At 33.1% G+C, this 13,510-nt stretch overlaps 1 protein-coding gene and 1 long non-coding RNA gene across 2 annotated transcripts; both read right to left on the minus strand.

Moving 5' to 3' along the window:
- Positions 1–302: 302 nt before the first annotated feature.
- LOC123694146 lies at positions 303–1,529 on the minus strand. The gene is made up of 2 exons (XR_006751776.1): positions 1,487–1,529; positions 303–1,158 (listed from the first exon to the last, which is right to left on the minus strand). It is a non-coding gene; the product is annotated as an uncharacterized LOC123694146 (long non-coding RNA).
- A 9,719-nt stretch (positions 1,530–11,248) lies between these two features.
- LOC123694440 lies at positions 11,249–13,183 on the minus strand (the record flags this gene model as incomplete). Its single annotated transcript, XM_045639882.1, has 1 exon — positions 11,249–13,183. A coding segment is annotated over one exon (1,095 nt), but the record flags the coding sequence as incomplete, so codon positions are not given.
- Positions 13,184–13,510: the final 327 nt, after the last annotated feature.

Consider the following 13,510-nt stretch of genomic DNA (forward strand, 5'->3'; position numbering starts at 1 on the left):
TTAGTGCTGCTGATGTTTTGTGGAGTTTTAAGAAAAGAAAAATAGAACTAAATTTGTCAAATATGCATAGTTTTTTAAACATACCATTTAGGTATGGGTCATTGTCAAATTTTGCGCAGGTAAACGTAACTGCAGATTTCAAAAATGTGAAAAAGAAAATATTTTAAAATTGAACTTTTCTTTATGCCCGTGCCTGTTAAAATAACTGAAGTATCTGTAATTCAAGTTGGCCGAGATGTTTAGCTAATAATTTAAGATTTATTTCAGATTTAGTGCGTCAGGGTGGAGAAAAAATACAACTCTGTTATTATTACACTTTACCTTTTATCATTAAATTAAATAAGCCAGTCGCACATATTTTGGCTTTTATATTAATTACAGTCTTATATCTTATAATCACCATAAGAAGCACAAGCTTTTTTTAAGTTTAACAGTAATTTATTTACAATTTTAGTCAACTCTGTTACTTTATGAATAATAACAAACCTTAAATTCTACACTACTCCATGAAATATCTGTAAATTAACAGCTAATTACAACATATAACCGCTTCATTAACTGACAAATTAACCTATTGTAATTTAGCAGTATTATATTGAATAGCTTTTCCTAAATTTCGTAACTAAGTTCTTTAATCTTCGGGACACGAAAGTAACAGAGTTGTAACACAGTAACTTAGTTGTTCTTTTTGTACTATAAGTGAATAAATTGCATACTTTTGATATGTCGTCACGTTCGAAAAGGTTGATTTTGGTTCTAAAAACATTTTTCTTACATGTGGGCTGATTTTTTTCATATGAAACTTTGATCCACAGCAAGACACTCTTGTATAATTTGTATTTCCTGCCTAGACATTTTAACGGCCTTCTTGTCGAATATTTTATCAATAGCATACTTTTCCTTCAGATTCTTAACTTTTTCATGGCCATTTTTAATAGCATTTACTGGATTTTCTGGATTGCCGTCCTTATTTTTAGACTTCTTTCGTTTTTCTCTGTTGCATTGTTTTTTATACGTCTCCTATCTCTTGTTAACTGTTTCTAATTGTTACTTAAATTTTATATAACCTGTAAATAACTTCGATCTGTTTCTGTTAACTTGCTTGCTTCTCAGCTGGCGTGAGAGGCATTTTAAGGGCGTTAATAACGGCAGAATAACCTGTAACAATATCTTCAAAGTTACATTTAATTAAATATGATTTATTTACATATAACAACTCAAAATTACTTTGGGAAACCGATTCTTAAGAAAAAAAATTATTACAAATATAAAATTTCAAACAAAAGTTACAGAATACATGCTTACTCAACTCTGTTACCATGAGCTAAGTAACAGAATGATGATAACAGAGTTGTAAATTTTACATTCTAAAAGACATAAATCATAGAATAATGCATTTAGTTATTTTTTTATTTCAAATTGAGCATAATTACCCCTTAAACAACAAAGTGAACGTAAGTTAATAGAAAAAAACGGTTTTACTTACTTTAATAGGTAGGTAACAATGTTGATGCAGAATAAAAACACGCGGCACGTTCAGCGCCACGCGGTCGACTGAGATTCAATGTACCCCACCCCCAGACCTAACGAACGACCACAATGGCTGCAGAAACCTCGCTCAAGCTAATAGAAAGTCGAAAACAGCGCCACCTCTATTTTGAGTAATGATTTATTTAGTAACATAGTAGTGCACACGATTCCAAACACTACGTGGGACAAAGTTAAAATATTTTTTATAAAATAAATCTTAGCACTGATCGGGTTGAAAATGTACTTTTAGAAATATTCGCAATATTCTGTTTATAGTAATATTTTAATTGATGTGGGTTGGTATATTGGAAATTGTAGTTATTTTATATTTTCTGTAACGAAGTGCTACTTGGGACAGGTCAAATTTGTATGGAAAACCCTTCTGTTACCAGAAAAAACCACAATGTTACTTTAAAAAATAAAATAAAAAATGAAAACTAAGTCTTTATTTTATTAATATCTGTTTATTAATGCGATTAAGTTTGTATTTGCTGTAAGTTTTTAGTGACAGTTAATTTTTTAATGGTATAGAAGTAAAAAAGTTTTGAGGACAAGTTAACCTGCGCAAAATTTGACAATGACCCTTATATAATTTATATTGAAGTGTTGGTGTAAATAAACACATAAATGTTGAAAAAATGGCTAAAAATTTATAGATGTTCAAATAGACCTTAAGCCAAGTGTATTCAAGGTTATTTTTATTCTTCTATGAATAGATTAATTATCTATAGATAATATATTAATACTTGGTATCCATTTTAATACACATAGCAACTAAATAAAACAGGTGACTATAAGGCAGGTGTCATAATCTAGTACAATCCTGATACGATCTGTGCTATTAATTATTTGCAACTTCAAATACATAAAAAATATATTAAACTTATAATATTTTTTATATAAATAGCTATAAACTATAAAGTATACCTAGATTACTAGCTGTGCCACGCAGTTTTACTCGCGGAGAAACTTGAAAGCAAGTTTAACAATATATAGCTTATATTTTGCTGTTCTGGTTTTTAAGCTACTAGGTTTCCTCAAAAAACTTCCTCAAGTTATAAGTATGACAAGGGACCCGCTCGGTTTCTTCCTAATCAATCTATTTGTTATAAAATCCCCATCAAAATCGGTTGCGTAGTTTAAAAGTTGTAAGCATACATACAGACAGCGTGGATATTTGTTTCATACTTAGTATTGGAGGTGACCCGTAGTGCGACTAAACCCTTGATGTTATCTCTACTTGGGGCCAATTATTTGTACTGGAGCGGTTGCCATGGCGACCGCTGTCAGACACACGATTGGCGGTTTTTCGGCTCGTTATGGGGAACAGTGACATTTGACATCTTAAGTTTTTCAATGCAAATAGCATTTGTAAAAGGCGTACATACTCGGTCAGTGAACGAGTGTAAGACGCGGTCAGTGTGATGATGGGTAACCGCTGTTGAAGTAAGCGCTTCCATGCTTCAAAGGACACTGATATCGCTGGTCTCTGCTTTTGCTATGCAGAAATTGCAGAGGCAATTCAACTAATGAGACCAAGGGATTGATTATATAATCAATCAATTGATTATATAATCATTATATAATCTATATAGATTGATAGGGACCTTATACCAATAAAAAAGCACACGGTATTTATTAGCATCCCTATATATTTCTAAAAGAAACAGCACGGTATAAACATCTCTATAAATATCTATTGTAGTAGACGAGACAGTTACTATTGTAGTTATACTAGTTTTGACATACTGCGTTAAAATTAAAGACAATCTTATAAAATCTGTTAAAAAGTTCTTATTTTCTAAATGTATAATACTCTAAAATATCTTACTTCGTTGAACCCTCAAAAATACACACAAACTATCCCATAAAAAAATGCGTCCGTTATGACGTGAAAGACCGACAGACAAACAAAACTTTGGCCTTGCGTGCACTTTGCAATCATTGCAATTGCCTACATTGAAGCCGTCCCCAGTTTCAACCCTATCATATTAATTTATTTCCGCGCCAAACTTCCCCTTTGTCCCTTTCCAAAATCGATCTATACATATATTCAAAATTTATTCAAGTGTTTAGAGAATGTATAAAGACTGTGAGAGTTTGGACTTTTCAAAATATAGTACGAGTACATATACATAAGTATGATATTGCATTTTAATTAATTTTATTATATAAATAATATTACTAGCTAATCCAGAAAATTTTATTAGCTGAGTCTATTAATGAATACGGGTACTGTACAAACAATTTATAATTATTAATACGTTTACCGTACGAACACGTATTACACAATACGTATTATTATTCGTACAGAAGTCGTACGAATAATTTTATTTTATCAATTAGAGTGCAAATAATTAAAAAAAATATTTTTTAAGCTAATCATCCAGTTCATTCTTAATTTAAAAAAAAATTTGAATAAATGTACGAATAAATATTTTAATTTATTCGCACAGTACCCGTACAAATAGTCACATCGAATTTTATTAGTTCCTCATAAGGTCCTCATTAAACTAGGTTTAATATTTTTTTCAGTATATTCTTTAGACCTATCGAAATTCTTCATAAATTTCATAAAAAGTTGTCAATCCGTTTCCGATGAGACGGGCAACTGTGACACGAGAACTGTATACATACATAAAGTTAAATGAATATTTATTAAATATACATTGCTAATATATAGAGTACCTAATAATTATTTATTTTAACGTTTTATTCCACATTATTATTTTTTAAATAACAGATAAAACATTGTCTCGACACGCGCCTATCTCTGATAAAAAGCCAGACGTATAAAAACTATGAAGAATCCGTTAATCACAAACACGGATAACCTTTTCAAATTTCTGGTTGGATAATTACAATAATCCAAATAATGTATGCTTTTATTAGCATATTTATTAATACCACATGCAGTCCCTTTTTTCAGCTATTCAATAATAGATAGGCGATATTTCTTAACATTGAAATATCGGTATTGTATCGATAAAGCTGTGTACATAATGGTTGAGTTTTTAATAAATAGCAGATCAATTTCAGTCTAAAAAATAAATATTAAAAAATATATACAAAATCTTCACATTCATGTATGGGATGCATATTTCTTTATCTGTCATGTTTATGATGTACCTATCTTACTTCAAAAAAACATAAAATATAAATAATTAAAAAAAAAAAAAAAAATGAAACCTACACCACGTACTGTTAAAATCACTCAAACCTGACATTCATAATCGTTTGTTTTGATCAAAATGAACATTCGCGTTTAATTCAACCCTTTGCACAGACAGACAAAAACAAGTTCCCGTTACTATTAAACAAGTCAGTGAACGTAATTTAATATATACGATATCAATTATTAACCCGACGTCACTTGACAGCCTTATAAAAGTATCCTTTCGAAAATTCCACAACTTTCTCGAAGCTCAGAATATGTCAAGGCCTTTTATTTGGTCAATAGTAAACTTACTTATACTTAATTACATCAATAAACATGATGTACTTACGATAACTTGAAACTTGGTTTTGGTAAAAGTAACCTAAGGGGAAAATGTAATTGGATATTGTATTTGAAACTTTAATACTTTGAAATCGAAATTTTCCATCACAGAATGTAGATCTTATCTATTAAACAACAAGTTTTATATTTATTTATTTCTTAAACACATTACTTCAATTAACTTTCTTTTTAGCTAGTTTTTTGTTAGAGGTACAGTCAAATATCATTCCAAAATCAATTATATCGTCAATATAGAAATCTAATGTTAAATTAAAACGAATCATGATAGCACTAAATACAATTATACAAAGTAACATTTAGGTATACAGTATAACTGTCTGTTTAGTATTCAAACAATAAGTGCAATTACAATAAGAATAAACAGAAATCCCTTTATCAATCATATACCATCAGATTAATTTTCTTTACGGACAAATAAGCAATCAGCCTCCAACCTTTATCCAAAGGCAATCAAACAGGACTGCCACTATACTAAAGATTAAAATGAATTATATAAAGTCTTGCATTGTGTACAGAGCCTAATACATACTATTTCCTCCAGACAGCAGACAATATTGATAAACGGGTATTCCTGTACCGTAGCAGGCGCATCTATACACCGATCACCCGTATAATTTGCCCGGCAACTACATTCTTAGCCGTTAATAACATGGAGGAAACGCAAAAATTCACACAAGAACGATTTCAAATTTGAAATTTACAAAGAAAGAGCGCTCACGCGATTGATTTTTGCGCTTAATCAACACTTTTTTATGTATTTATTGGTTACGTAAAGATGGTTGGGGGAAAAAATAACGAAGCCAATGGCTGGTTTTATGTTCGACTTATTGCAAATGTATTGCGATGAGCCAACGTCCGAATAACCAATGTTTTGTTTTGTCGCGGTCTGGTGGACAGCATGTTGGACTATGGTCATGGTATGTTCGGTAGATCAGGGGGATTATGGCATTTTTAACAAGTGTATAATCCAACAGGGTTCCTCAATAATTATCATTACAAAAAATCTTTAAAAGAAATATAGAAGATTTTATATTCAATATCTTCTTTCACAGGTTTGAAAACATTGTATAGTGTGTATGTAAGACTATATTGCAACACTTTTTGTGTCCAATTGATAATTTTAATTTTCAAAATTTACATTTTTCAAAATACAAAATGATGTACTTGCCACTTAAACATTACAAACATAAAATTAGTCATATTCAAGATAAATCCATATTTATAAACGGGTTCCTGAGACCCAATGTTAATTAATTTACAAATAATAATGATTAAGCTGTTGAACGCCTCTGTGTGGTCATTGTAAAAATACAACTGGTGTTAAAAAAATAAGTGTTTATTTATGAATTAAGGCTGCAAGAAGGTAGTTAAACTTTGCGGGAGCGATTTCACTTTTTTAAAAAAAGAAATAAAATTAAATTAAAATTAAACTTATTTAATTACTTAACTATAACAAGTGGACGATTTGGAGTCACAAATGTTAATGCCAGAATTACATGCAATGATACAAGCGATACCTTATTGCGAAACAAATGTTTTCCATTATGTGGAATGCTTATGTTAAATTGCAAGAACTTTCCGGTGGTCTTGCTGAGGCCAGCGGAAGGCTATTGCTCAACCTAATACAGAGGGTTGGGGTGGATGCGTAACTCCTCCCTCCTTAAGTGCGAAATTATCGGTTTGTTCATTTTTAATAACTATCCGATGATTTCGCAGACACATTACATTTAATATCTTATAACGAAGTAAGTAAAGTAAAAATAGAATTACAAGTACAAATATTAAAAATAGAGACGTATAGCCTAAAGTAGCACTGAATCTAAAATTTCTTTCACTGTTAACCATTTCACTATCACTGAACACTGATTGCTTTAATATCGTTGACATATATTTAACTTCGTCCAAGTTGATTCCTCGCATATTGAGTACACGTGTACTGGATAATGTTGGAGTTCTATTCACAGGTAATTGCGGCAAAACTATAATTTTTGTTGGTTCTACCGGATCATTCTCAGTGATTACTTGGTGAGGGCGAATCGTTATATTCTGGATCTCGATGCTACATGGTTCGTCGATGGTCATTATGTATGTGCCCACGACAGGATATTTGCTGACATCACCATTGCAAATTTGAGTCAGAGTATTTCTGTATTTTGAGAAAAGTATCCAACTTATAGATGTGATTCTTTGCATTCTCACATTCTCTATATTGATTAGCTGTTGTTCGCAGTGCATTGGGTTTCCTTCAAATTTAAGCAGTTGTTCTATGCAAGTAGTTTCAGGATAAGGCGTTTGATTTCGTTCATCGCATAGAAATTGTTCTCCAGCAGCGAGCGATCGGCACGGTTTTACGATCGGTAAGTATTTCATCCCCTTTGCCAACAGGTAAGGATATTTAGGAAAAATGGAAAGGGTTTTACTATCGGATGCACGGTACATAGGTATAGAGTATAATTTGTAATAGTTATAAGTATAATTATCTGTAATTGGAACCTCCATTATGAACGTAATCTGGTTTTGTTTAATATACGATTTAACATTAATAGTTTCTTCTAGTTTTACTAAGTTTGCCTCACTCGCTTTAAACACTAAATTTTCAGTTTGAGATATAAGAATTAAATGTTGCAACAACTCAGTAGAATTAATAATACTTTGATGTAGTATGGATACTTTACTAAATGCTAGAGCAGTCTCTATTTCTCCTAATTTTATAAAAATAGTACGAAAGTTACTTACAAATAAATTTAAAAGGCTTACAACATAAGTAGTATAAACCCAATGATTATCCTTAGATGCTAATTCCTTAATCATAGATTCTACAATTTTTAAACGCTTATCTAATATTTTAGAATTTTGATTTAAGACTTCAGTAGTATTAATAAAACTATCGAGCATTTTAGATATTAAAGTAATTTTATTTCTAACGATAGTTTGATCGTTTTCAAGTTTAGCTGTAAGTTTATCGTATCTCATTGCGTCACTATAGTCTAAATTTCCGGTTATAATTTTAATTAAGGAACCTAGAGGATTGAGGATTCCTCTCTTGACACGTTTCTGTGGGACTAACTGTTCGTATTTCTGAATCGTTATATCACGAATATATTCAGCGTGATATTTTGCCACTTGAAAATCGTGTAAGTATGAAATATTCTTATTAATTAAGCTATCGAATTCACTGTATTTGCTAATAATAAAATTTAAGTCATCATTAATCTTATCTAAATTTAAAACCTTAATTATAGTCCAATAGTCTGTTTGAAGATATGCTTGCCCTTCTTCCACAGGATAAATTCCCGGGTTATGTTGAAGAGGTTGTAGTTGAAGGGCCAGCGCGGACCTCATCACTATCAGCCAACACCACCTGCGGAGGGCGTTTTACATTTATAATAGGGACCTTAGTCTTCCTTTTACCAATCTCTATCGGTACAACGTTCCTTGAACCTTGTCCTATAACCTTAGCTTTATGGAATCGCGGCTTATCCTTGCTTTTTCGCTTATTAACGTCTTTTGCAAATATAATTTTTCCTGATGGGAGACTGATTGGATCTTCACCACCTCTCCTATCCTTTACCTTTTGCTTAGTTTCGATCATTTTCTCTGCTAAATGTTTATATAGAACCTTTAAACGTTTTGCATGGTCCTTAACCAATTGCTGTATATAATGCTGCTCGAAATCAGCGTTAAATAAGCTACCTGAATCCGTGTGACCAAATACGACTTCAAAAGGGGTTAAGCCCGTAACTGAATGAATTGAACTATTATAGGCAATAATTGAATACATCATTACTGATGCTGCATCCGTGCATTTCTCTTCGTATTTCGCACATCTATAAATTTCACTAATGGTCGAATGTAAACGCTCAATTAATCCCATTGAATTAGGATTATTAGGTGAGCCGATATGAAGCTCAATTTTATGTAAATTCAAAAATTCTTTCATTAGCTCATTATTAAATTCACTACCGGGATCTGAACTAATCTTTCTAGGAGTGCCGTAAAACGAAAAATACTTCATGAGTGCACGCACTACTTCTGCCGTTGATCTATTGTCTATTGGAATGGCTTGACCTAACTTACTAAATGCGTCGATAATAGTTAAGTAATAATTTCCTTCTATCTGAAAAATATCAATAAATATTTCTTGGAACGGCGCGTCTTGTGTTTGAGTTAATTGTAAAATAGGTTTAAAGGGATTACGATCATACTTCATTTTAGAACAAGTTTCACAAGCATTAATAAGGGCTGAAATAGTTTCCTGCATATTGTGCCAAAAATAATTTCTACGTATACTTGCTAGAGTCTCCTTAATACCGCGGTGACACGTTTTGCCTTGATGGTGTTTTATAATAATAGCCTTTTGTTCCTTCTCATCTTCTATAAAAACTACACGCTCTGTACATTCAAATAACAATACTGTATCCTTTCTAAATAATTCTATGACAATGCTAGTAAACTGTTTGCGATGTTCATCATCTTCGAAATAAATGAAATACTTAACTTTCGGTTTAATATACTCTTTTAAAAATTGTTTTACTAGATCCGGATTATTAGTAGGCAAGAAAACTTCTAAAACCTTTTGCTTTTCACGTGAAAGGTCGTGAACTTGCATTTCGTTCTTAAACCACGTATATACTAAAATTTGATTTGGTTTTGTGTCTATTGCTTCATGTAATATAGGTATACCGGACGATTCTACAATATTAGCTGAATGAACTGTATCCGATTTCGACGTTACAGATGGTGACCTGACTGGGTAGTCACATGTTCTAGGAGAACTCATCGCCGATAGAGTTTCAGAGTCGGGAATAGATATCGTTTCACTAGAATCGCGTTCTGATATAGTAATTGTACTAGAGTCGTTACGCGTTCTTGGCCTATTGTCTCTATCGCCTATATTAACAACCATAGATTCGTTTTCGTTATCGGAATGCATAGCGTTAACCCTAATTCTAGACAAAGCATCCGCGTTTAGATTTTGCTTCCCTTTCTTATAAACTATTTCATAATCATAGTCTTGGAGTCGAAGTCGCCAACGAGTCAGTTTACTACTTGTATCCTTTTGAGAGTTAAGCCATGATAAAGGTTTGTGATCTGTGTATATCATAAATTTCTTACCATAAAGATAAGGCCTAAAATGTTTAATAGCCCAAACAATGGCTAGACACTCGCGTTCTATGGTGCTATAGCGTGATTCGGTGTCACTTAAGGTGCGGCTTGCATATGCAACGGGTTTATCGCCTCCAATGGGGCCCTGTGATAATACTGCCCCTAACGCTACATTAGACGCATCAGTCGTTAAGATAAAAGGTTTTTCAAAGTCTGGGTATTGCAAAAGTGGTGCATTCGTTAAGAGTTCCTTACATCTATTGAATGCGTCTATGTAATTTTTATCTAAAATGATTTTATTTCGTTTTTTCAGGCAAGATGTTAAGGGCTTCGTTACCTGTGCGAAATCTTTAATAAACCGTCTATAGTATCCGATAAGACCAAGAAAAGATTTAATCTCAGTAGTTGTTTTGGGAATCGGGTAATTAAGTACCGCAGTAATTTTATCGTCATTAGGTTCCAGTCCGTCTTTAGTAATAGTATGTCCGAGGTAAATTACTTCTTTTCGTAAAAATTCAGATTTGTCTAGTTGTACCTTTAAGTTTGTCTGTCTGAGTCGGTCAAAAATGGTTCTTAACTTTAATATATGTTCATCTAAGCTAGAGGAGAATACAATTACGTCATCCAAGTAGACCATGCAATGTATTCCCTGTAGCCCTCTTAATATATTGTCCATTGCTCTTTGGAATGTAGCAGGAGCTGTTTTTAGGCCAAATGGCATTCTAAGGAATTCATTGTGTCCATACTGAGTGCTGAAGGCCGTTTTCTTAATGTCTCGCTCGTCTACCTCAATCTGATGATAACCACTTGCTAAATCAAGTGTAGTGAAGTAGAGGCTCTTACCAAGTTTGTCCAGTAAGTCAGTAATATTAGGAAGTGGATAACGGTCGTCAACAGTCACGTCATTAAGTCTCCGATAATCAACTACCATACGCCATTTTACTAATCCGGAAGCATCGCGCTTCTTCGGAACTAAATGAACTGGAGCATTCCACGGGGAATGTGATTCTCGTATTACATTGTCTTGAAGTAATTTTTCGACTTGTCTATTAATTTCATCTGCTTGCGTAGGAGCCTGTCTATACGGTCTAACAAAAATCGGGTCTTCGTTTTTGGTATTAATTTTATGTTTAACTTCGTTGGTAAAACTTAATGGGATTTGTTCGCAATAAAATATGTCCCTATATTCGTGACATAGGGCGAATATCTTATTACGCTCTATTTCGCTAGTGTGGTCAAGTCTCAGCTTTGATAAATTATTTTTGAGTAATTCGTCATCTTCGTTGTCGTTGTGTTTGTCGTTATGTACAAAGTTACAATCGGAAGGGTCTGATGTTTGAAGAGGTTCGTTAATTTTCAGAGTCATGGGTGATTCTACGCTATTCTGGATTATTGTTGTTGCATAGCCATTATTACAGTTAACTAATGCTGAGGGCATTCTTACTCCGGGTTTAAATTCTTTAAAGTCGATTACTGCAACACCTGAGTGAAGGTCGGTAGGAATTTTTACCTTCTGCTCACATCGGGGTGGCAAGTGGATAATATAATCTAAGTTATTATTAATGATGGGGATGTCTGTGTTCCTGGTTCTCAGTAGCAAATGTTTCAGGTCAATTATTGCGTCTATTTTTTTTAGTAGGTCATTACCAATAAGTCCGTCATAGCGTTCGTCTACGTCATACAAATGAAATTTGTGGTCGTCAGGGGTATTTAACGTTGGAAAAAGCGGAATTTCTATAACTTCGTCATGTTGACTGGATGCATGGGTGCTTATAACTTTAAAGGGTTCATATTTTATAAAATTCGGAAAATATTGATAGGCAATTCGGGGGCTGATAAATGATCGCGTGCTCCCAGTATCAATCATAAATTTGGAATTAATTTCAGGAATATAAATGTGTGGCAATTTCAGATTTGGATCGCAATTTAATTCTATGATTTCTCCTTTGTAGAGGCTTCCGTTTGAAAATTTTCTTCATCAGACGGAAGCACATTAATGTCTTCAGTATCGTCAGTGGGTGTATAAATATCATTCTCATCGTATTCGTAATTCGTATAGTCGTAAGGGTTATAGTCATAGTAATAATTATTGTCATATAGTAAATTGTCATTATGTATGTCGGTTTCATTCAGTCTAAAACCTTGCTGAGTTATTTGTGGTCGAGGGGGTGCCGTCCTCATGGAAACGTCAGTAGACTCAAAGCGGTTATTTTGTGGAGGTCTTTGACCGAAATGCTGCGGCTTCATACCAAAAGTTTGAGGAGGCCTATAACCAAATTGTGGGTTTTGATTAAATGTAGGCCTATAACCAAACTGTGGATTTTGATTGAATGAAGGCCTATACCCGAACTGTGGGTTTTTATTAAACGGTGGCTTATAACCAAATTGTGGATTTTTATTAAACGGTTGTTGGGATGTAAATTTAAAACCAAATTTTGGCTGCTGTGCATTTTGAGGTACATTTGGTATCCCGAAATTAAATCTTTGTTGAGGATTATTTTGTAAAAATTGGGGCACCGTAACGTTAGGCGTTTGCTTCGGCAGCGTTGTATTATTGTGGATACGATTGCGTGATTGGTATTGCTCGTGAAAATTAACTTCTTCTAAAACGATTTCTAAAGCCTGTTCTAATGTACTAGGTGATTTCAGTCTTACAATACGCACCATGCTCTCGGGTAAATTATACAAGAAAACGTTCAGGGCTGTATGATTATAAATCGCAATTTTCGCGCGTTTCATTTCCGTATCTACCGATAAATTTACCTTCGATATTAATAATGATCGAATATTCTGTATCCTATTACAAAATTCAAGGTAACTTTCGCCGGATTTAATTTTACAGGACTCGAGAGAGATTTTTATGCAATCCTCACTACGCGGATCACCAAAATGCTGTTCTAGTAATTCCTTTAAAGCGGGCCAAGTATTAATATCTTCGCGCTCGGATAATAACGCGGCGGCATCGCCTATTAATCTACTAGTTATGGCATGTAAAACGTAAATATTCTGTTCTTCATGCCCTCTAAATTTATTAATTATACCCGGCGCGGCCTAAGATGATCCCTATGACAGTTCGTCTTAGTGATTGCTCGTATGATGGATCGTGTCGATACTTTACTATTTTATAGGCAAAGGCGTGGTTTGCATTCAGCCACCTCGGTAAACATGTTTTTACAAATATTATAAAATGAATTTTTAACGTCTATTATGTAAACGAAACGGTAAGTAAAACGAAAGTTTTCCAAAACATAAAAATACACCTTATCATTTTCTCGTAATTTTTAACCCGTTTAACACAGTGTATATTATTTTATCATGAAAATGGAATCCCCCATTTAATTTTTCTAAAAAACT

Source organism: Colias croceus, chromosome 9, assembly GCF_905220415.1.
Source record: "Colias croceus chromosome 9, ilColCroc2.1".
NCBI lineage: Eukaryota > Metazoa > Arthropoda > Insecta > Lepidoptera > Pieridae > Colias > Colias croceus.